The sequence below is a fragment of the Salmo salar genome, chromosome 01 (genome assembly GCF_965601325.2).
Source record: "Salmo salar chromosome 01, fSalSal1, whole genome shotgun sequence".
In the NCBI taxonomy this organism is placed as follows: domain Eukaryota; kingdom Metazoa; phylum Chordata; class Actinopteri; order Salmoniformes; family Salmonidae; genus Salmo; species Salmo salar.
The window spans coordinates 83,390,100-83,415,341 of record NC_138291.1 but is presented as its reverse complement, the minus strand read 5'-3'; the positions used below and the strand labels follow the sequence as shown (position 1 = coordinate 83,415,341).

The window sequence follows — 25,242 nt, the reverse complement described above, 5'->3', positions numbered from 1 at the left end:
AATATGATCGAATCCTTGGAGTGATCAGAGTCGGAGGGAGGCTGCGCCAAGCAGAAGTTTTGGATCCCGACACTATCCACCCAATTATCCTTGACTCCAGACACCCTAGTACCAGGCTCCTCATCAAGAGTTATGATGAGAGGCTTCTCCACCCAGGGCCAGAGAGAGTCTATGGGGAGATGAGGCAGAAGTACTGGATACTTGGAGGACGAGGAGCCATTCGTAAGCACCGATACGCCTGTGTGGAATGTCAGAGATGGCGGGCCAGAGCCACGGTGCCCAAAATGGCAGATTTACCCCCTGCTCGCTTGCGCCTCCTCAAACCACCCTTCTGGTCAACAGGAGTGGATTGCTTTGGCCCCTTGACGATCAAGTTAGGTCGTCGAGTGGAAAAGCGCTGGGGCATTCTATTCAAGTGTTTGACCACTAGATGTGTCCACCTGGACCTACTGGAGAGTTTGGATACTGAAGCGTTCCTCATGGCCCTACGGCGGTTTATCTCCCGACGGGGGAAACCCTACGAGATCCTGGCTGACAGAGGCACAAGCTTCAAGGCAGAAGCCAGGTTGGAGGAAGCCTTCCAAGCCATGGAACCCAGCCTCCAGGATCAGCTGATGGCGCAACAAATCTCATTCAAATTTAACCCTCCAGGAGCTCCTCATTTTGGAGGAACATGGGAGCGAGAGATCAAATCTGTAAAGACGGCCTTACGAGTCGTACTGGGGGACCAAACTGTCACGGAAACTGTCTTGCGGACTGTCCTGATAGAGGTGGAAGGGATACTGAACTCCAAACCCTTGGGATATCTCTCTGCCGACGTCGCTGACCCCGATCCGGTTACACCGAATATGCCCTTGATGGGACGCCGAGATGCGTCACTTCCACAAGCCATGTACGCTGATACCAACCTCGTTGGCAGGCGCCGGTGGCGACACAGCCAGATCTTGGCCGACCATTTCTGGGCCCGATTCATTCGGGATTACCTACCAAGTCTACAGCACAGAGGGAAATGGCGGAGAGAAATGGCCAGCCTGGAAACTGGCCAAGTCGTAATGATGGTGGACCCTCAGCTGCCTCGAGCCTCCTGGCCTGTGGGCCGTATCACTAAGATCATGCCTGGGACCGATGGTCGTGTTAGATCGGTGGAGATCCAGGTAAAGAACCGGACATATATCCGGCCAGTTGCCCGACTAATTCCTCTCCCTGAGATGACAGAGGATGGGGAGCAATGAGCCTTTTTTGAGGAGTGTGGAAATTAACCAATTTCCGGGGTGGCTGTAGAAAAAGCCCATGGAGTTGGTGGAATAATCCTTTAATTCATTGCCACTTACTCAGCTGGGCCAGGGGCACTTTAATTAGGTCAGGTAAAATGTCCGACAGATCTCCACTCCATAAAAGAAGGAAATCACCATCGCCTGATCGCGCTGCTTTCTCTTCCTTCACTCTGTCAAATCCAGAGGTTCTGTGCGTCCATGAATCCACGTAAGTCCACCGACTCTGTTACCTTTCATCTGAAATATCTGTTGCGATCGGGAGAGTGGGCCATCAGTTGTTGTTTGAAGTTATTATCACGTGGCTTGGAGCGCACGCTTCAAACATTTTGTCTAATGTGAATGGTCAATGATTCCGGCCCTACGGATCATAATAGGCCAATTATGCCATCGATATGGTTAATATGTAATGAAATTACATGTACACATGAAGACACTTGAAAGGGTGAAATAAGAAAGTAATTGTTTGTTGAACTGATCGGCTCTGATATCCAACTAATGGCGATTTATAGATTGAATAACCGATCACTGTTTGTATTATTCTTTCATGATTTATGATAAATAGTTACGAGCCTAAATTACTCACCGACGATTCCTATTGACTTATTAATTAACTGGATTGTTGAATTCCCTAAATGATGTTAACAATGAATGATTGTTATGATTAGATCTTTGTGATGATGGATTTGATTGGATACACGTTATTCTGTTTCCTTTGTTATGCAGCACAGACTACTCAGTAAATATACCACTTTATGGTTAAAGGAATTTCTGCCTCAGTCTCATCCATTCCTCTGTCACCTGACCCGTGACCACCTGTTCACCCTCACTGTCAGTCATCCTACCTGTCCAGCTACCCACACAGATTCCACTAATCTTTCAGGTGTCCTGACTCTCTGGTCACTAAAGATCCCATGGCACTTATTGTAAGAGTAGAGTGTTAACCCTGGTGTCCTGGCTAAATTTCCAAATCTGGCCTTTATACCATCATGGCCACCTAATCATCCCCAGTTTACAATTGGCTCATTCCTCCTCTCCCCTGTAACTATTCCCCAGGTAGTTGCTGTAAATGAGAATGTGTTCTCAGTCAACTTACCTGGTTAAATAAAAATGTTACTGGCCACATGATTTTTTAAATGATGAATAATCCTAAAGATAGATTGTCTCAACATTACAGAGCAAAAGTTTGAAAAGGTTTGATGTGTTTTGGGGACGGGGAAGGTTTGTTAGAAGTTATTATGGATTTTTGTAGTACAGAATTATGCAAACCATGATCAATCGCACACTCCAGCACAGTAGGTGGCGGCAGGCATGCACCTTAAACGTGTTTGCGGACGGCCATTATACCATAAAGAAGAAGAAACAATGAAGCCAAAGATTTATTTTTAAGCGAATTGAACGCACCCCAATCGGTGGGGCGAAACAGAAACTGTCAGCTGAAGAATAGAGGATGCGTGTTGGTAAGTTTGTAGGCTGTACAATACAAGGCTTTCCATATTTGATCATACTGTACAATAACTTTTCTCGTAAACATAGGTCGCACGTTTATTGCAAGTGTTCGTTTGAAGTCACTTGTTTAATTGTCGTTCGTCCGTCACCATTTTTGCCAGTCTTGGGCGGCCAAATTCAATGTCGTAGAAAAAAACTTTACGTACACTAGGAGACTTCAACTGGTGACTATCCGGGAGAAAAAAATGTAATAACACTGTTTGCGTAGATCTGACAGATGTATTGACGGGACAAACAAACAATATTTGCTTACTTTTCGGTATGAATCGCCTTAATCAGAGCCTCTGATTAAATTTGTTTCTCCCGTAAATAAATCTTTCAGATTTACGCCGCAAATGATTGCTCCTTGTTCTTTATTCTCCCGGATAATCTCCAATAGAAATGTTCTGGGGGGATTTTGAACTCCCTCAGTCAAGCACCAGCTGATTACCTTTTTTTGTTTCAACTGGGCAGGGCTGAAGCGCGTTTGGGTAGGTTAGAACTTTGGAAAAAAGTATATGTCGTGTTTAAAATTGCTATTAAAAAAAAAAAAAATACTATATGGATTTACATGTGGTTACCGTCGGGAAAGATGATATCGCGGCTACCAGTTGAAGTTTATATATTGGGAAGAGTGGATTTGTTCAGTTTAGAGTGGAGTTGTTTATTTGTCGATGTGTGGTGACGTCATCAAGCAGCTGGTTAGGTTCTGAGAGCTGGGGAGTCTTGAGTAATTAGATGAAAGGTGACTTGTTTTTTTATTTTTATTTAATCTTTATTTAACTAGGCAAATCAGTTAAGAACAAATGCTAATTTACAATGACGGCCTACCCCGGACAAACCTTAACCCGGGCGACGCTGGGCCGCCCTATGGGACTCCCAATCACGGCCGGTTGTGATAGAGCCTGGAATCGAACCAGGGTCTTTAGTGACTCCTTTATCACTGATATGCAGTGCCTTAGACCGCTGTGCCACTCGGGGAAACGAAGGAAGTTTAAGAATGCATTAATAATGGACATTGAACAGGGCCCAGTTTCCCGATAGCGATGGAGTTTAGTTTATGCCGGGCATACATACATTTTCATGATGGGGGGGAATCCTATGAATTCGGACTAGGATCAGTACTCCGGGATTCTGGTAGTTTGAGCGGGTGAAGGACTACCGACTATGGCTGTTCCGTTTTCCAGACACCTGTCAGATGTCAGTAAATGTTGGCTGTGCATATTGTTGTATGGCGAAGAGGAAATGAACAACAACACGCACCATGCGGACTGCGGTGATAGAAGACAGATTGGTGGAACTGTGGAGAAAACCCAATGCCTTTTCAATGGGCGAGTTCGTTTTACATGGCCCAGTTCCCCGGTTGAGTGGATTTGTTGTTTTAGACCGTTTTAAGTGAAATTTCCACCGAACCGGGCCATGCAAAACGAACTACCAATATTACATCTGCTTCCCTACCATGACAAAAACCAATTATCATTATTAATGCATATTAAGTCTATATTCTGGGCCTCGTCTCTTTAAAACAAATATTTCTGCACAGAATGTGCACTAATAAAGCAGCTCACTGTTTTGTGTATCAGATTTTTTTCTTCCTACGACAACCGAGAAACGCAGGGTATGATCAACTAGGGAATCATCGTAATATGTGAGCACCCACGTCCTGGGGTTGAGGATGGACGGAATGAAATATTTGTGAGCACGTCCATAAGTCGTGTAGTGTTTTAACGATACATATTTCCTACAACGGCCGAATATGACGGATAACATACGTTTCCCAAAACACCACACAGAGAGAACGTTCGCTATGCATTAGTAACTTGAGCTAGGATCAGTACGTCAGGACTCGCGGGTCAAAGGATGCACCGATGATGGCTGTTCCGTTCTCCAGAACCCAGTCTGATGCACTAGTGTTCAACTGCAACCCGCAATTCCGGGGTTCCTGCATGAACACCCCATTGGACCCCCCCTCCCCCTCTAGCACAAGATCTTCATGCTTGTGTGACTTTTTTTTATATATTCAATCCATGTTTTGTATCGAGTGACATACCTTTTGCATGTGTGTCGATCTTTGTTTTGGTCGCATTGTGTGACGCACTGTCAACTACGTCAACACGTGGCCGCGTCGCATAGAATAGAATAGTTCCTGCAAAGATGCTGGAAAACGCTAGATGCGGGGCAGCAAGGGTGCGTTCGTAAATTTACTCTGGCCATCCACACCGATTTCAGAGGACACTCGTCTGAGTGTGCCAGAGCGAAGAATAACTGATGAATTTACGAACGCTCAACACCCGTTGAATATGGCCGGTGTCGGTAAACCTCGGCAAAAACGCGTAATTAAATGGTTGCCAGCAGCACAGTGACAGTCACCAGTGCTCTGGATAACATGAAAACAGCCTAACCAGCTCTGCTATAGTGTCTGGAAGTAGCTAGCCAACGTTAGCCAGTTAGCGTGGATGCTTGACTGCCATTGTGAGGTCAGAACGCACGTATAAACCCTACTCCCCGACTAGAGCGTCCCCAGAGCGCACCTCTGGCACTCCAGATTGAATTTACGAACACACCCTAAAATGGATAGGAACCTCCTCGACGTACAAAACATGAATTTAATGTTTTTTAATTTTCGTTTTTTTGTAGAACCCACTGCAACTGGACACGGACATTTATAAGGCACCCTTTCACCGATCGAGAACGAAGACGGTGTCGCAAGAGCAGGTTAGTTAAATCAATTTCAACGTTTTGTATAAGCTAACGTTAACCTGTAATGGAAACATGGTTATTACATATCTGGCGTACAAGCATATAGCCTACATAACTTGTCAGTCATATATACCGGAGCAAGGTTGGTTTGATTTGTTTATTCTTAGTAGCCTACCCTTCTATTGACTAGGCCTATAAATTAAGGGTTTAGGACAATATTTAGTGTACATTTTGATAAATGTTCTCAACAGCCTATTTTTTTTTTGCTAAGTCAGTTTGTAAGAGGAGTCCTGTGCTTGGTGCATCTTTTAATCTTTGACCTTTGGCACACACAAACAAACCAGTCATTTTAAAAAGGTTAGTCAGATATAAAAATCATTACATCTCCTTATTGAAACTTTCAAAGCTCAGATATAGTATGATTATTCAGAAATAAAAATCCTGTTTTTGGACTAGGTTTGGTTTCTGTTTCTGTGTGTGTGCTCTCTAGCGTCTCAGGTATGGATTGGATAGCTGTGTTCACATCCTTGGAGGCGGTGTGTGAGGAGAACGTCACTGCTCTGACTGGGCCTCCCGACTTGCCAAATGGCAACGTGTCCAGGCGCTTGGTGACATCTATGAGAAAGATTCAGGACCATGGTCGTGCCCTGGAACCTGTGATTTCTGGCATCACTGCAGTCTACCACCACTATGACTTAGACTCCGATACCCCTGGGAATGGGTATCGCACACTGGTCAAGGTAGGGTAGAATTATCACTCTGTGATTGCCTCTCATTCTCTTTGACATAGAGGGGAAAACAGGAGGGAGCAGGGCCGGTCCTGGACGTTCTGCCGCCCCTATGCTACAAATTTTAACACATCTGGTTAGTAGGCTATATAATCAGTTCAATGTCAATAACATAGCCTAATATTCTCAATCTGATTACATTGATAAAATCACCAATGCCCTGGACGTTCTGCCGCCCTAGGCGAGACAAAAATGGTAACATCATCTTAGACATCCTATAGAATCTAAGCATGGCACTTTAAAAAGTTACCTTTCCACCCAGAAAGAGGCTCAACTGCTGGCTACTCGTCCGTTGTATAACCCAACAACAGAAGTGCTTCCCTAAAAGCTGCCTGGGTTTAAACAAACATCTTGTATTTTCAGAAAGAGAAAAGACAGAATAGCAAAGTCTCTTTTTTAATTTATTTTTAAATTTTTTAAATCTCCTCAAATATTATAGGCTGCAGTTTAGCTTCAGATTGTCATAGAGAGGAATCAATATATCCCCATATTGATCTGAGTCACGTCTTTCACAGGTATTTCAGAGCGTGTTTCTACCATAAGGCATCAGTTAAGCATTGTTATAGAACGCTTGATATAATCTGGATACGTTTTATGTATTTATTTCAAAATGTAAAGCAAACAATAGATATCCTTTTTGCCCTTTTCTTTAACAAAGGGTATGTGATACCCTCACTCAATTCGAGACCTGGTTTTAGTCAAACACACCAAGCCCTTCCCAGACACGGAGGTATTTAATCAGTGCATGCGACAGTATTGGAGTATTTGGCTATACCAACATCTATGGATAGGATAATTGTGTCTGTCAAACAGGTAGGCTTACCACTTATTTTTTGGAAGATTAAGAAATAATCTCCAATTATATATGTTTATGCCCATAGAAAATGTTGGTGGACGTGTGCACATATAGAAGGTCCCTTACCAGGCAGAAGGGAATTTGACTTTAACCCCTGCATCGGAGAGTTACAATGTTGCTATCACTATGCAACCTACTACCTATGAGGAAAACAAGTTACATTTTTTAATTATTAATATTAATTTTATTCTACCATGTTTTCTCCCCAATTTTGTGGTATCCATTTGGTAGTGAGTCTTGTCTCATCGCAGCAAATCCCGTACGGACTCGGGAGAGGCGAAGGTCAAGAGCCGTGCGTCCCCCGAAACACCCCAACCAAGCCGCACTGCTTCTTGACACAATTTCCACTTAACCCGGAAGCCAGGCGCACAAATGTGTTGGAGGAAACACCGTACACCTGGCGACCGTGTTAGCATGCACTGCACCCAGCCCGCCACAGGAGTCGCTAGTGTGCGATGGGACAAGGACATCCCTGCCGGCCAAACCCTCCCCTAACCCAGACGAAGCTGGGCCAATTGTGCGCCGCCCCATGGGTCTCCCTGTCACGGCCGACTTGCGACAGAGCCTGTACTCGAACCCTGGACTCGAACCCAGAATCTCTAGTGGCACAGCTAGCACTGTGATGCAGTGCCTTAGACCACTCTGCCGCTCAGGAGGCCGGAAAACGAGTTTCTTATTAATAATATCCCACCTGTTATCACACATGGCACGACTCCATAATTGTTACAATTACAATAAAAATAACACTTTTTTTTTATATATAACATATTTAACATTTTTATATTCCTGTAAAACAGTAAGATCATTTGAGCTTTGGAAACAAGTGCTTTCGTAAATGCATGACAGGCCTTGTTTCACTGGAGCAGTGTAAAATAAGCTTTGTCAATGACCCAGCCTTAATGAATTTTGTTTCTTTACATATCAATTTATTTCATCTCCACCTAGTGGCCTCTTTCCTCTGCTGTGGCGCTGCGTTGCAGTCAGCGATGTTTTCTCTTGGTAGCTGTCCATGGTCCTGAAATCAAATCACCTGAGTTTGATTGGACCCCCGCCTGATCTCCAGCTCCTTCCACCTCTGGAAACTATCTAGGTGGTCATGCGACTTCTCGAGGTGGCACAGATTCTTCCGGTCCCTGATTTCATCCCTGACCAGCACAGATTTGCACTCGTGTGAAAAAAGTTTGCAGCAAAAACAGAAGGCTGCATCGTTTTTGTTGGAATAGACAAGCCTTGGTCTCTCCACTCTCTCCCCGTTCGCCATCCTCGTATTGTAGTGGGCCACCGAAAACTTTCGTTGCTCCTCATCTCCTGGGAAATTCCCCTCCTTATCCTGATGTGGCCCAGCCTGCACTAACATCCCATAAAGATCCATTTATATATTTTGGCCACTCACCAGGATGTTTTGTTTCTTTGTCTGGGAGTCAGATTTAGCAGCAGCACCACCACTGTCATCCGGGATGGGGAGCGACGAGTCTGGGTCAAAAATAGTAGGATCTTCGCCGGCATTGTTTGGAGGTGTGGCTAGGACTAGTGCGACCACCTGTACTTGTCCAGCCAGAGAGCTGCCATCATCGGTGGAAGGGCATGGCTCGGACGCATCCGGTTTGCCCTCTTCGCTGCTAGAATCAGTGAACGGGGGCACGTCATTCTCAGCGAATAAATGGCCTGTCCTCGTAGGCTTGTCATTCTCCCCAAAGGCTGATGGACATTGCTGCACGCTGATAAATTTCACCAGCAAATGTCTTTGGTTTAGAGATTGTGCCTCTTTTCTCATAGTTAAAAAAAATAAAAAATCGCTTCCTGATAGTTTTTGTCTTTTAGACATGGTAGAAAATTGTTTCAAATCTCTATAGATGACTTTTAGCTAAAATAATATCCACTAGTAGTAGCTAGCTAAAGTTAACAGGCTAGGTTAGGCTACTGCCTTAATCACTAATCGTCTTTGTCACACATAAACATGAAAAAAATAACTGTCAGATTCAATGTTTCACAATTGGATAATCCCATATAGAACCCCCACATCACCATAGCTACCAAGGATAGTGGGAGTGAACTTTGAGAGAAGTGGGAATGGGGTGCCGCGGGTAGTGTAGTAGCCGATCAGGGGCGGCAGCCAATTGTCAAAATGCTGCCCCAAATTCAATTGTATTCATATTTCAGAGCCAACAAAATATAATCTAATTTCACAGGTGTTGCAGTCTTGCCTTCTGCACATCATCCACAATGGCCGCTACATTGCCTCTAACTGCCACAGGGCCTTCTTCAGGGCCGACCACAATGCCTCAGAGATGGAAGCCTATGGCAGTGTCCTGTGTCAGCTACGGGCCCTCCTCTACATTGCCCAGGGAATGCTCCACGACAACAGTCCCGGGCAGCTGTACGGAGAACAGGACGGAGAGCTGAGCAGGAGGTTGGTGAGGGAGTATGCCTCCATGCACAAGGCCTGCTTCTACGGCCGCTGCCTGGGCTTTCAGGTCAGTCACCACCAGGGGGAGATGCTATAGAGCAGTGGTTCTCAACCCGGGGTACTAGAGATATATTCCCTCTGTAAATTGTATATCCTCACTGTAAATCAGCTTTTCTCCAGAGTTTTATGTTTATATTGTATATCCTGTATGTTGACTTCTGTCTGTATTCTGTCTGTACATCGTTTATTGCTGGCAGCAACTATTCACTAAGTCAAATTCCGGGTATGTGTAAATGTACTTGGTGAATGAATAGATTCTGAAATATTTCTTCCCCCTCTGCTTCCCCAGTTCTCGTCTTCCCTTCGTCCGATCCTGCGGTCATTAATCATAAGCATGGTCTCGTTTGGCGAGAGTTACGAAAAACAGCATTCCGGGTTAGGTCAGTCTGAATTCTTTGGGCTGTATGAAGTTGTGAAACTATACATGTTAGTTGTCATAACAACTGACTGATTATCTACCTTGTAGGGCCTATTGCAAGATTTGTGGTAATCCTTTGGCATTTTACAAAGTTAGTACATAGTGTGCAGTGCTATACTGACTTCCCATTTGCTCTCCTCCATATCCCTCAGGCATGGCAGCATTCTCCCTCCTTACCTCTGGGAAGTATGTCATTGATCCAGAGCTGAGAGGAGAAGAATATGAGCGGATCACCCAGAACTTGGACATGAAGTTCTGGAAGTCCTTCTGGAACCTCACCGAATCAGAGCTTGTATCGGTGAGGGGAGGAGGTTCTTAACCTCTCTGGGGTATGCGGGACACACTCGCCAACAGCCAGTGAAATAGCAGGGCGCCAAATTCAAAACAACAAAAATCTCATAATTCAAATTTCTCAAACATACAACTATTATATCCCATTTTAAAGATACACTTCTTGTTAATCCAACCACACTGTCCAATTTCAAAAAGGCTTTACGGCGAAAGCATAACATTAGATTATGTTACGACAGCGCCTTGACAAGAAAAACCACACAGCCATTTTCCAAGCAAGGAGAGGCGTCACAAAAACCAGAAATACAGCTAAAATGAATCACTAACCTTTGATCCTCATCAGATGGCACTCATAGGACTTCATGTTACACAATACATGTATGTTTTGCTTGATAAAGTTCATATTTATGTCCAAAAACCCCATTTTACATTGGCGTGAAATGTTTTGCCTCCCAAAACTTCTGGTGAATGAGCACATCAATTTACAGAAATACTCATCATAAACGTTGATAAAATATACAACTGTTATTCAAAGATTTATAGATACACTTCTCCTTAATGCAACCGCTGTGTCAGATTTCAAAAAAGCTTTACAGCGAAAGCAAACTTTGCAATAATCTGAGTACAGCGCTCAGACACCAAAAGAAGCCATACAGATACCTGCCATTGGAGTCAACAGAAGTCACAAATAACATTATAAATATTCACTTACCTTTGATCTTCATCGTAATGCACTCCCAGGAATCCCAGTTCTAGAATAAATGTTCGATAAAGTTCAGCTTTATCTCCAAATACCTCCATTTTGTTCGCGCGTTCAGTCAAGTTATCCAAATGCACTGTGCTCGCGCAGTTAGTTCAGACAAAGTCTAAAAAGTTATATTACAGTTCGTAGAAACATGTCAAACGATGTATAGAATCAATCTTTAGGATGTTTTTATAATAAATCTTCCATAATATTCCAACCGGACGATTCCTTTGTCTTCAGAAATGAAAAGGAACATACCTAACTCTCACGGGAGCGTGCGAGATTGAGCTCAAGTGATTTTCTCAGTCATCTGACTACATATGCTCTTATTCTCTCCCTGTTCACAGTAGAAGCATGAAACAACGTTCTAAAGACTGTTGACATCTAGTGGAAGCCTTAGGAAGTGCAAAATGACCCCATTGACACTGTGTATTCGATAGGCAATCACTTGAAAAACTACAAACCTCAGATTTCCACACTTCCTGGTTGGATTTTTAAGGTGTTTGCCTGCCATATGAGTTCTGTTATACTCACAGACATCATTCAAACAGTTTTAGAAACGTCAGTGTTTTCTATCCAAATCTACTAATAATATGCATATCTTAGCTTCTGGGCCTGAGTAGCAGGCAGTTTACTACGGGCACGCTTTTCATCCGGACGTCAAAATACTGCCCCCTACCCCGATGAAGTTAACTAATTATACTTTTCTTACTAGCACTGACTTTGCTGATAGCGGCTTTACTGAGGAAAAGTTTAAACTATGACTGTGGTATGTGGTTGTCTCAGCTCTTAAGATTAATGGACTAACTAAGTCTCTCTTGGTAAGAGCATCTGCTAAATGTAAAAATATACTGCATATCTTTACTTTATTGTCCCCATGGGGAAATTTTGTTGCAGTGTCATGTACATGTTTAAAGTGGCGTTTAAATACAAAACAAATTGACAATACAACTTTCATAACAGTTACATACCAATAAAAAGAGACTAGCCTGCTGGCCTTACTGGGTCAATAGGAACATTAGCCCGAGCTATTTAGGAGGGATTTCACACCTGGCACAAATTATTGTCTAGTTCTGTTTTTCCTGCCGAGTGGTGCCCTATACCTGCACCCAGAGGGGAGTAGTTCAAAGTCCAGGTACAGGGGGTGGCTTGGGTCTAAAATGATTTTGTGAGCCTTGCGGAGGGCCCTGACCTTAAAGACCTCATCCAGGCCTGTCTGTTTGACTCCAAGTACCTTGCTTGCTGTGGTGATAATCCTTCTCAGCATATTTTTCTGGCTGACAGTAGCATTGCCAAACCAACAAACAATACAAAAAGTTAAAATACTCTCAATGAAAGATTTGTAAAACAGAGTCAGTATAGTACAATTAACATTAAAAGATCCCAGCTTTTTGAGAAGTACAGTCTCTGACTCTTTTTGTAGATCAGGTCTGTACATTTACTCCACTGAAGCTTATTGTCCAAGAGGACACCCAGATAATTGTATTCCTCTACAATCTCTATGTTCTGACCTCTGATAGATGTTGCCGGGGTAGATGTTGTATGCTTCCTGAAGTCTTTGCACATCTCGTTGGTCTTATTGGTATGGAGGACCAAGTGTGATTCATCACACCACTCTACAAAGGGGGAGCAGTGTTTCTCCTACTTACTCAGTCTCTCCTTGCTCAGTTCATCTTCCTGTTTGTTTCCTTTTATGACTATTTGCAATGTCCTCCATCTTTTTTGTCCATCCATTCCACAGGGCTTTGCCAGTTTAACCTCTACCCTAGTGCAGGTGAACCTCACCCTGACCATACCACCTGAACCGCTACTCCTCCCCCTGGTTTCAGACCCCCGTCTCTCTACCCCTGTGTCCCCGCCATTGGCCCACTGGGGCCCTGGACCTGTCAACATGCGCCTCATCTCCTATGAGCTTCGAGAAGGACAGGTGAGAACTCCGCTCTTACCTTGTGCTTATTATCTGCTGATTTCATCACAGGTCTACACTGTTTTATCAATCATATTACTCTAAAAAGGGTTCAGTTAGGATGCATACATCTTACCCTCTCTCTCTCTTCAGGACAGTAAAGAGCTGCTAGCCTTCGCTCGTACAGAAGCTCCACCCATTTCCCTGTCTTTAGTACCGTTTGGTGCCCAGAAGCGTCCTCCCTCCCCCTGGCTGTTGATCCACTTCCATGGAGGAGGCTTCGTGTCCCAGACCTCCAAATCCCATGAGGTACATAGGCCTGGGATTGTGGTAGTGGTGTGTCGCCTGAAATTACTTACGCTAAACCCAAACCCTCGTTTCACAGTAATTAAGTGGAGCTTGGGGCTCAGCACATACCATGTATACTTTCATATTGTTTAACCTTGCTGTTTAATTTTCCTGTCACATCTCCATCTCCCAGAACTATCTGAAGAGCTGGTCCAAGGATCTAAATGTCCCCATCCTGTCTGTGGATTACTCCTTGGCTCCTGAGGCCCCTTTTCCCAGAGCCCTGGAGGAGTGCTTCTACGCCTACTGTTGGGCCCTCAAGAACTGCCATCTTCTGGGTCAGTGTCATTACCACTGTGTTAGAGCTAAGAGCCAAAGGAAATGGTTTCTTAGCTCGACAGAGGACCCCCGGGTCAATCATATTGGTACATCTTTTATTGCAGTATAACAACAAAACTTGTGTCAGACCCGCTGGTACTGATTGGTCTGTTCCTCTGCTCTAGGCTCCACTGCTGAGCGTGTGTGTCTGTGTGGGGACAGTGCTGGGGGGAACCTCTGCATCACTGTGTCCATGAGGGCCATTGCCTGCGGTGTGCGCATCCCTGATGGTATTATGGCTGCATATCCTGCTACCCTGCTCACCATTGAAGCCTCGCCCTCCCGCCTTCTCACCAGCTTTGACCTACTGCTGCCCTTAGGGGTGCTCTCCAAGTGTATCAACGCCTACACAGGTAAGGAAGTGAAAGGCATGAGAGGGTATTAGTCAAAGGTAGTTAACCTCTGAGGTATGTGGGATGCTAGCGTCCCACCCGCGGGTCACACTATTCAACAACCAGTGAAATAGCAGGGCGCCAAATTCAAAACAACAAAAATCTCATAATTCAAATTTCTCAAACATACAACTATTATATCCCATTTTAAAGATGCACTTCTCGTTAATCCAACCACACTGTCCGATTTTCAAAAAGGCTTTACAGCGAAAGCATAACATTAGATTATGTTAGGACAGCGCCTAGACAAGAAAAACCACACAGCCATTTTCCAAGCAAGGAGAGGCGTCACAAAAACCAGATATACAGCTAATATTAATCACTAACCTTTGATCTTCATCAGATGGCACTCATAGGAGTTCATGTTACACAATACATGTATGTTTTGCTCGATAAAGTTCATATTTATATCCAAAAACCCCATTTTACATTGGCGTGTAATGTTCAGAAATGTTTTGCCTCCCAAAACTTCTGGTGAATGAGCACATCAATTTACAGAAATACTCATCATAAACGTTGATAAAATATTCAACTGTTATTCAAAGAATTATAGATACACTTCTCCTTAATGCAACCACTTTGTCAGATTTCATAAAAGCTTTACAGCGAAAGCACACTTTGCAATAATCTGAGTACGGCGCTCAGTCACAAAACCAAACCCGCCATTTTGTGGAGTCAACAAAACTCAGAAATAGCATTATAAATATTCACTTACCTTTGATCTTCATCGGAATGCACTCCCAGGAATCCCAGTTCCACAATAAATGTTCATTTGTTTCAATAAAGTCCATCCTTTATGTCCAAATACCTCCATTTTGTTCGCGCGTTCAGTCGAGTAATCCAAATCCACTGTTCTCGCGCAGTGAGTAGAGACAAAGTCAAAAAAGTTATATTACAGTTCGTAGTAACATGTCAAACGATGTATAGAATCAATCTTTAAGATGTTTTTATCATAAATCTTCCATAATATTCCAACTGGACGATTCCTTTGTCTTCAAAAAAGAAAAGGAACACAGCTAACTCTCATGTGAGTGCGCGCCACTGAGCTCATGTCATTTTCTCAGTCATCTGACTCCATATGCTCTTATTCTCTCCCCATTCACAGTAGAAGCCTGAAACAACGTTCTAAAGACTGTTGACATCTAGTGGAAGCCTTAGGAAGTGCAAAATGACCCCACAGACACTGTATATTGGATAGGGAATCACTTGAAAAACTACAAACCTCAGATTTCCACACTTCATGGTTGGATTTTTCTCAGATTTTTCTCAGGTTGTACTACGGGCACGCCTTTCATCCGGATATCAAAATACTGTCCCCTACCCAAGAGAGGTTAAAGTCACACTTCAGTCTTATTTTTATTTTATTTTTTAACATTTGTCATTTAGCAGATGCTCTTATCCACAGTGACTTAGTTAAATAGCTAGGTGGGACAATCACATATCACAGGCATAGAAAGTACATTTTTCCTCAAAGTAGCTATCAGTACCTTACTGTATTTATATGTGTGGTATTGTTTTTCAATATGAAAAGTTAAATTACATTATTTCTCCTTTTTTCCAAATGACCTTGTCTTTCTCTTTTTCACCCTTTCCAGGTGTAGACTCTGAGACGGTTCAGCCTACAGAGGGGATCAGCACGTTGAGCGCTCTAGGTAGAGACACAGCCTCGCTGATCAGTGACCTCTCACACGGGGCGTCCAAATGGATCCAGTCCTTCATTCCCGCAGAGGTCCTAGGGTCATGGTCATCGTCACACCGGAGGTCCTTGGACAACGAGGCCCACCAGAGATCAGTGTTGCCATGTTCATCCGACTCCTCCTCAGACACCAGGGACTATCCAGAAGGCTTTGAGCCCCTGCGCTCCGAGCGCCTGTCTGTGATCCAGACCCCTAGCTGTCCCACCGCCAAGAACCCGTTTGTGTCACCCCTGCTAGCCTCTGACGACCTACTGCGAGGACTACCACCTGTACACTTAGTGGTGAGAGAGGAGGGATGGGGAGGCGGAGAGTCAATGCATTTAAGACAGGGTTTCCAAACTCAGTCCTCGAGACACAATGGGGTGCACGTTTTGGTTTTTCCCCTGCACTACACAGCCAATTCAAATAATCAACTAATCATCAAGTTTTGATCATTTGAATCAGCTGTGAAGTGTTAGGGCAAAAACCTGAACGTGCACCCCTTGTGGTCCCAAGGACCGAGTTATGGAAATGCTGATTTAGGCAGACGGGTTTGTAGGTTGAGAGGGATGGGGAAAAGATAAAGAAAGAAAAACCAAGACACATTTTACTGCAGCAGGCCTATTTTGTCCTTGTTCACTGGTCTCTCTAACTCACTCCACAATTGATGGTCTTTCCACTTTAATCTGAGTTTTCTGTAGTTTTTACTCCCCCGTCTGTCCCCACAGGCCTCTGCACTGGATGCCTTGTTGGATGACTCTGTGATGTTCGCCAGGAAACTGCGGAATATGGGCCAACCAGTGACCCTGAGGGTGGTGGAGGACCTCCCACATGGCTTCCTAAGCCTATCGGGATTCGCAGAGGAGATAAAGGTGGCCTCCGACATCTGCGTAGAGCGAATCAGAGAGGTCTTCCAGCAGAAAACTCTGCCTTCCTGTAGTCGCAAGTGACCAATGTTTGAAAGGAATAATAATGGGGCTGACCAGCTGCCTAATAAAACCAAGGGGAAAACTAGTTGTTGTCCTCACGAAAGTGAAAGATGACACCCTTGCCTTTCTTGCACTTTTCTTACTAGCACTGACTGATAGCTGCTTTATTGAGGAAAACATTTTCTAATTATGAGTGATATTTGAAGTTACTGGTTAAAGAGCATCTGCTGAGGGAGATGACAGTGTACACAGTTTTTTTTTTTTTTGGTCCAGGAAAGGGTCATGTCATTTGTAATCAATTAAATGTCATATTACTTAAGGTTTGAGAACAATACTGAACAGAAATACAATTTCACAGATTTGTATTGAGTAAAAAAAAAAAAATGTAAACACCGAGTGTCAGCGGGCGAGAGAGACGTTGAGTCTCCTGGGAGGCTGTGGCTTTAGCGAGGGGCTTTGTGTGGGCTTAACAACCGTGTCTGTCTCTCCCTGTGGCAGAAAAGATGACACGCTAGATACCTTCACCTCAGGATCATGGGGTTAACCATCCCATCCCTGTGAGCCTCAGACAACAATATCACAATGATGGGATGTCCTGTATACCCAACTGCACACACATGCACTGGTGGCAGTGCTGGAATAAACCTAAGACCTTACACACACACAAACACAGAGAGAGAGAGCCCTTGGATGCCCACTGAGCTCAGAGGAAGGAGGATGCCCTCTACTTTATGCTTTAACATGCTGTCTCCAATTATACTGAACAATAATATAAACGCAACATGCAACAATTTCAAAGATTTTACTGAGTTACAGTTCATATGAGGAAATCAGTCTATTGAAATATATTCAATAGGCCGTAGTCTATGGATTTCACATGACTGGGAATACAGATATGCATCTATTGTAGAGGTCAACAAATTATGATTTTTAAACGCCGATACTGATTTTATTGGAGGGCCAAAAAAATTCAAGAAAGGCATTGATGTTCATGGTTAGGTGCATTTGTGCAACAATTGAGCTTTTTTTCACGAATGTGTTTTTGTTTAAATCATCCCCCATTTGGCTAAGTTGAAGTAGCCTGTGATTCGATGGTAAATTAACAGGCACCACTTTGATTATTTGCAACGCAGGACAAGCTAGTTAGCCTAGTAATATCATCAACCATGTGAAGATTGTTTTTTATAAGATAAGTTTAATGCTAGCTAGCAACTTACCTTGGCTCCTTGCAGCCACAAGGTCCTTTTGATGCTCCACTCGCATAACAGGTGGTCAGCCTGCCACGCAGTCTCCTTGTGGATTGCAATGTAATCGGCCATAATCGGCATCAAAAAAGGCCAATTACCGATTGTTATGAAACCTTGAAATGGGCCTAATTAATCAGCCACGCCGATTAATCGGTCGACCGCTAATCTGTTGGTCACAGATACCAAAAAAAAAATGGGCCTCGTGATCTCTTTACGGTATTTTTGTGCATTCAAATTGCCATCGATAAAATGCAATTGTGTTTGTTGTCTGTACCTTATGCCTGCCCATACCATAACCCAATTGCCGCCATGGGGCACTCTGTTGTGAGGCCGGTTGGACGTACTGCCAAATTCTCTAAAATGATGGAGGTAGCTTATGGTAGAGAAATGAACATTAATTTCTGGCAACAGCTCTAGTGGGCATTCCTGCAGTCAACATGCCAATTGCACGCTCCCTCAACTTGAGACATCTGTGGCATTGTGTTGTGAGAGAACTGCACATTTTAGAGTGGCCCTTTTATTCTCCCCAGCACAAGGTGCACCTGTGTAATGATCATGCTGTTTAATTCGATTCTGATATGCCACACATGTCAGGTGGATGGATTATCTTGGCAAAGGAGAAATGCTCACTAACAGGAATGTAAACAAATTTGTGCACAAATGAGAGAATTAAGCTTTTTGTGGGTATGGAAACTTTCTGGGATCTTTTATTTCAGCTCATGAAACATGGGACCAACACTTTACATCTTGTGTTTTATATTTTTGTTCAGTGTAGTTGCTTATATCTCGTGTGCCCGATGATGCCCCCCATCCCTGATTCTGTACTGGGCTTGCAATATCAAGTGCGCCAAGTGTGATCTCAATAAAATGATTCATCGTCTAGTCTTTCTCAAACCCCCGCCGGTTCATGGAGGAATGCATGCTGGTCTGGAGTATATTTGTATTGAATATGATTCGTTTTCTTTGTGGTCTGCGGCATATTTGACTCAAATAAATACTTGCCTTAGGCCTACTTGCACAATGCACTGAACTAAGCACTTGCCGCACTAAACAAATTGTGTTGGCATGACTATGTTTAGCTACACCACACACAAGCTAGCTCTGCTGCGCAGCCTGCATTCTTTAAAAAAAGTTCTACCTTCAACTAGGAAAGTCAGTTAATGAAGAACAAATTCTTATTGACAATGACGGCCTACCCCGGCCAATACTGGGCCAATTGTGCGCCGGCCTATGGGACTCCCAATCACGGCCAGATGTGATACAGTCTGGATTCGAACCAGGGACTGTAGTGCCTCCTCTTACATTGAGATACAGTGCCTTAGACCGCTGCGTCACTCGGTATCCCAAATAACAGCTGCCCGACCAAACCGGTCTGTGTGATGTGTCACGATGCTATTGTAAAGAACCTGTAAGGCCACAGAAACTCGCACGTTGTTTGTTGACTAGCGTAAACACTGATTTGCCATGGAATAATCAAATGTTATTTTATTTGAATGAACATACAGTGCACACCAAAACTGACCAGCCGCACACCAAGCCTTCCCAAAAACTCTCCAACATGCCTTCCGCATCATAACATACAGCGACTAATTTGCTTAACATTGTGTGATAGGCTGAGAGACTTTCAAATGTATAAAACATTACATTACCCCCTGCTTAAACTGAACACCCTGTGTTTAGTAACCTGGGTAAACACATACAAAATACCCTCTGAGAAGTGCACAGTAACCAAACACATTCAGAATGCATTGACTGTGTTCAACACAAAACTCTCTTGCCAAACAGGCCTCCTAATAGTTCTTTGGGGTCTCTCCCCCCCAGACCCATGTGATCTTCTGCTGCAATTGACTCAGGTGCTTGACCCTTCTCAAAGTAGACACTTTTTCTCTTGCAGGTGCACAGGGCAACTCAGTGTTCACGTCTGTTTGCGTGGTATGAGTCTCTGTGTCCAGTTTCCATTCCACTGAGGCATTAACATCCCTTGGAGCCCACAGTCTCACAATGTCCCCCACCCTTCTCCTGAAGGGTAACCTAGGCAACATTGGTTGCTCTTTCCTCGAAGCACCCTGTTTCCTTGAGGGGTAGGTAATATTTCTGACGAGTCACAAAAGAGTCAGTGTTCAACTCAGTCTCTTGTCCCATGACCGTGACCTCATGCTCGGAAACAACCCCAAAGTAAGGTTTGAGTCGCTTGTAGTGTACCACGGCATGATAAGGTCCATTACACTGTACTACTTCTGACAGTTTCTTTGCAATTTTGAAAGGACCCTTCAATTTCTTTCTCAGTTTGAGTGACAACCCCGTTTTCATCTGGTAGTCTCTAAGCCACACATTAATTTTCCTCATACCTCTGGGGTGTCACCTTTAGAATCCAAGTATTGCTTTTGTTTACCTGTGGCTTTTAGGGGATTTCTCTTTACAGATTCCCTTACAGTGCTTAAATACCCTTTCACCCTTTCCACATACTGAGAAAAATACTGTTCCCCTTCATTTTGTGTTCCCATAACCACATCAACCAGTAAAGTCATTTCAGTACCAAACAGCACCCTGTATGGTGTGAAACCCGTGGAAGATAAGACTACTCCTGTATGAAATCATCACATATGGGAGTATCTCATTCCAATTTCTTTGATTGTCATCAACAAAAAGTGTCAGCATGTTGATCAGAGTTCTGTTCACTCTTTCCATTAAACCATCTGATTGTGGTTCGTGTTTTGTTCATTTGTAAAAGATTGCACATCTCTCTAAAAAGAGTAGATTCAAAATTTCGCCCCTGGTTGCTATGGATAGAACGAGAAACGCCTAGCTTCAACACAAATTCCTCTACCAGTTTCTTGGCCACTGTTACTGCTTCCTGATTGTGTATGGCATATGCCTCTAACCACCTAGTAAAATAATCTGACACTACCATAATGTGTTTGTTACCGGACCCATTAAGTCTACAGCTATCCTCTCAAAAGGGCAGCCTGGGACAGAACTTGTCATTGTTGTTCTGGGGGCTGGACCCTGTATGCAGTGCACACCACACAGTCCTTACACCACTGCTTTATGGCTCTCTGCCAGCCTGGCCAATAAAATCTTGTTTTAATTTTACTGGTGAGTTTTTCAACTCCTAAATGGCCTCCTGTTCTATCATTGTGGATAAAGGGAAGTATCTCATGTACGAGCTCATCTGGTACAACCCCTCTCCAGATGGTGCCATCTGTCTCATCGTTTTGACTCTCAAGGCATAACACCCCATTCTTCACATGTAATGCCCCCCACACTTGTTTGAAAGGCCTGAACTTTGGCTCCGATTGTAACTCCACAGGGAGCTCTGCTCTACCCTCTTTTTCTTCATTTATTAACTGGGAGACCACTGGGTCTCTATCCTGTGCTTCCAACAGGAAAGCTGCATTTGTGGGGACTGCCTGGCTTGTTTGAGCTCCAACTACAGGCTCAATAGTGATATCCTGAGGATTGTTTACGATGGTTCTCAGATTGACAGTGGCCTCCTGTGAGACGGCTGTGTCTACACACTCTGTCTGTGTGTGTTGGCGTGACACACCATCTGCATTACTGTGCGGTCTCCCTGGCCTGTGGACAATATCATAGTCAAACTGATCCAGGTTCTCTAACCATCTAGCCAACTGTCCCTCAGGTTGTTTGAAGTTACTCAGCCACCTCAGTGAGCTGTGATCAGTTCTCAGTAGAAATTTCCTCCCCAGCAAAAAGTGTCTGAAATGTTTAAGAAACACTACCACAGCAAGAAGCTCCTTCTTGGTAGTAGAATACCTCCTCTCTTGTTTTGACAGTGCCCGACTGGCATATGCTACTACTCTCTCTCTACCCTCATGTTTCTGGGAGAGGACTGCCCCTATGCCTGTGTCACATGCGTCGGTATCCATTATGAAATCTAGATTTGGGTCCTGGAAAGCCAGTATGGGGGATGTTGTAAGCTTGGACTTTAAAGTAGCATATGGACAGTTTCTCTCAGTCCTGGGGAGCTGGTTCACAGTCATGAACATAGACAGTTTGAATCTGACCTGGGATTTTGTAGTCGCTAACGACGCAGACCAGTGTGCACCGATAGGGACAGACTTCCTGGTAAAATACAGGGCTGTACTTGATTTGAGAAAGAAAACGTGTTTTGGGGAAGTAGATACTGTTGATTTTCAGGGGAGGGGCAAGGGGAGTGTGTAAAATGGTGGTGATGAATGACACGATTATCCCCTCCAGAAGTGAAATGTTTATAACTGGTAAAGTTGAGGGGACAGTAAACTGAGGGTCTTCTGAGCCCTGTGTTAAAGTCACTGATACAACTAACCTGTTTGTAGCATGTAGTGTGTGCAGCTCAGTGAAGGGGAAACTGCCAGTGCATTTGATGAATGTAACTCCGGAATCACAGTTACTGAGGGAGGGCACTGAATTGGGGGTTTTCTCTATCTGGGAGAAGGGTAGTGAAGACATTATCGTTGCTAGCCTACAGGATTCTAACAAGCCGCCATACTCTCCCACCACAGTAAAGTGGGATGTAGAACAGTTAATGCAAGAGCTGGACATAGATTGCAGCCAGCTAACTGAGGTGCAGCTGAGAGCTGTAAAGGAAATGGTGGGGAGGGATGTGGGAGTGTTTAGCACTGGTGATTTTGACTTGGCCTGCACAAAACTAGTCCAGCATAGGATTGACACAGGGAACAACAGGCCGATCAAACAAGCGTTGAGGTGGGTTCCTGTTCATCTGCAAGCAGAGTTTGACAAGCATGTGCAGGACATGTTAGAAAGGGGAATAGTTAACCTATCCAGCAGTCTATGGGCAGCACCAGTTGTGTTTGTAAGAAAGAAGGACGGCTCAATTAGGTTCTGTGCGGATTACAGAAGGTTAAACGAGAACACTGTTAAAGATGTTTATCCACTTCCTAGGATCGACGAGACCTTGGACTCACTTGCCGGTGCTCGGTGGTTTTCCACTTTAGACTTAGCCAGTGGGTACTGGCAAGTCGAGATGCACCCCGAAGATCATTGCAAAACTGCTTATGTGGCAGAGGACATTTTGAATTCCAGGTCATGGGGTTTGGGCTGACAAATGCTCCAAGCAGCTTCCAGCGTCTCATGGACCTGGTTTTGGCTGATTTACAGTGGACAACATGTTTGGTGTACTTAGATGACATCATAGTGTTTGGTCGTACATTCCAAGAGCATGTGAAGCGTTTAGACAAGGTTTTCAGCAGATTGGAACAGGCAGGACTTAAGGTTGGAATATTATCGCTATTTTACGAGACAAATAGCATAAAAATAGATTTTAAACAGCGTTTGACATGCTTCTAAGTACGGTAATGGAACATTTTGATTTTTTTTTGTCTGGAAATGCGCTCGTGCGTTACCCTTTGGATAGTGACCTGAACGCACAAACAAAACGGGGGTATTTGGACATAACTATGGATTATTTGGAACAAAAACAACATTTGTTGTGGAAGTAGCAGTCCTGGGAGTGCATTCTGACGAAGAACAGCAAAGGTAATACAATTTTTCTGATAGTAATTCTGAGTTTAGTGAGCCCCGAAGTTGGCGGGTGTCTAAATAGCTAGCCTGTGATGGCTGAGCTATGTACTCAGAATATTGCAAAATGTGCTTTCGCCGAAAAGCTATTTTAAAATCTGACATAGCGATTGCATAAAGGAGTTCTGTATCTATAATTCTTAAAATAATTGTTATGCATTTTGTCAACATTTATGATGAGTAATTTAGTAAATTCACCGGAAGTTTTGGGTGGGAATGCTAGTTCTGAACATCACATGCTAATGTGAAAAAGCTGGTTTTTGATATAAATATGAACTTGATTGAACAAAACATGCATGTATTGTATAACATAATGTCCTAGGAGTGTCATCTGATGAAGATCATCAAAGGTTAGTGCTGCATTTAGCTGTGGTTTTGGTTTTTGTGACATATATGCTTGCTTTGAAAATGGCTGTGTGATTATTTTTGGCTGTGTAATCTCCTGACATAATCTAATGTTTTGCTTTTGCTGTAAAGCCTTTTTGAAATTGGACAATGTGGTTAGATTAACGAGAGTCTTGTCTTTAAAATGGTGTAAAATAGTCATATGTTTGAGAAATTGAAGTTCTAGCATTTTTGAGGTATTTGTATTTCGCGCCACGTGATTCCACTGGCTGTTGACTAGGGTGGGACGCAAACGTCCCACCTAGCCCATAGAAGTTAAGACAATTGATGTATGGATGACTCATAGTGAAGACTGGGTTTGTGCAGATAACCAACAATTTACGACGTTTGGAATGAGACTGGTGTGAGGTAAATAATAATTCATTAATTCGAAGACTAATTGATCAGATATTAAAATATCTGAAAGTTATATTAGGAAAATTATAACTTTGTAATCTGAATATTTTCCTTGGTGCCCCGACTTCCTAGTTAATTACAGTTACATGATTAATCAGGTTAATCGTGTAATAATAATAATTACAGAGAGTTATTTGATAAATATGTCTTCAGTTTTAACCTCTTACATCTAGAAGTTCCGCTAGCGGAACACCTGCTCCAATATCCAATGATAGGCGTGGCGCGAATTACAAATTCCTCAAAAATAAAAAAAATTCAATTTTTCAAACTTATGACTATTTCACAGCATTTTAAAGACAAGACTCTCCTTTATCTAACCACACTGTTCGATTTCAAAAAGGCTTTACAGTGAAAGCAAAACATTAGATTATGTCAGCAGAGTACCAAGCCAGAAATAATCAGACACCCATTTTTCAAGCTAGCATATAATGTCACACAAAACAAAACCACAGCTAAATGCAGCACTAACCTTTGATGATCTTCATCAGATGACAACCCTAGGACATTATGTTATACAATACATGCATGTTTTGTTCAATCAAGTTCATATTTATATCAAAAAACAGCTTTTTACATTAGCATGTGACGTTCAGAACTAGCATACCCCCCGCAAACATCCGGTGAATTTACTAAATTACTCACGATAAACGTTCACAAAAAACATAACAATTATTTTAAGAATTATAGATACAGAACTCCTCTATGCACTCGATATGTCCGATTTTAAAATTGCTTTTCGGTGAAAGCACATTTTGCAATATTCTCAGTAGATAGCCCAGCCATCACGGCTAGCCATTTAGACACCGACCAAGTTTAGCCCTGATCAAACTTCGATTTACTATTACAAAAGTTTCATTACCTTTGTTGTCTTCGTCAGAATGCACTCCCAGGACTGCTACTTCAATAACAAATGTTGGTTTGGTCCAAAATAATCCATCGTTATATCCGAATAGTGGCGTTTTGTTCGTGCGTTCCAGACACTATCCGAAATGGTAAATCAGGGTCGCGAGCATGGCGCAATTCGTGACAAAAGATTTCTAAATATTCCATTACCGTACTTCGA

The 25,242-nt window shown here is 43.4% G+C and overlaps 1 protein-coding gene across 3 annotated transcripts; it reads left to right on the top strand.

The window, feature by feature from the left end:
• The first annotated feature begins 2,607 nt into the window (after positions 1-2,607).
• lips (Hormone-sensitive lipase) lies at positions 2,608-18,848 on the top strand. Of its 3 annotated transcripts, none has more exons than XM_045687591.1 (13): positions 2,608-2,731; positions 5,397-5,474; positions 5,735-5,816; positions 5,950-6,199; positions 9,293-9,577; positions 9,860-9,950; positions 10,141-10,286; positions 12,766-12,951; positions 13,084-13,239; positions 13,412-13,556; positions 13,722-13,949; positions 15,584-15,966; positions 16,393-18,848. In XM_045687591.1, the coding sequence occupies exons 4-13, from the start codon at positions 5,960-5,962 to the stop codon at positions 16,612-16,614; spliced, it is 2,082 nt and encodes a 693-aa protein (XP_045543547.1). In that variant the 5' UTR covers positions 2,608-2,731; positions 5,397-5,474; positions 5,735-5,816; positions 5,950-5,959; the 3' UTR covers positions 16,615-18,848.
• The last annotated feature ends 6,394 nt before the right edge of the window (positions 18,849-25,242 follow it).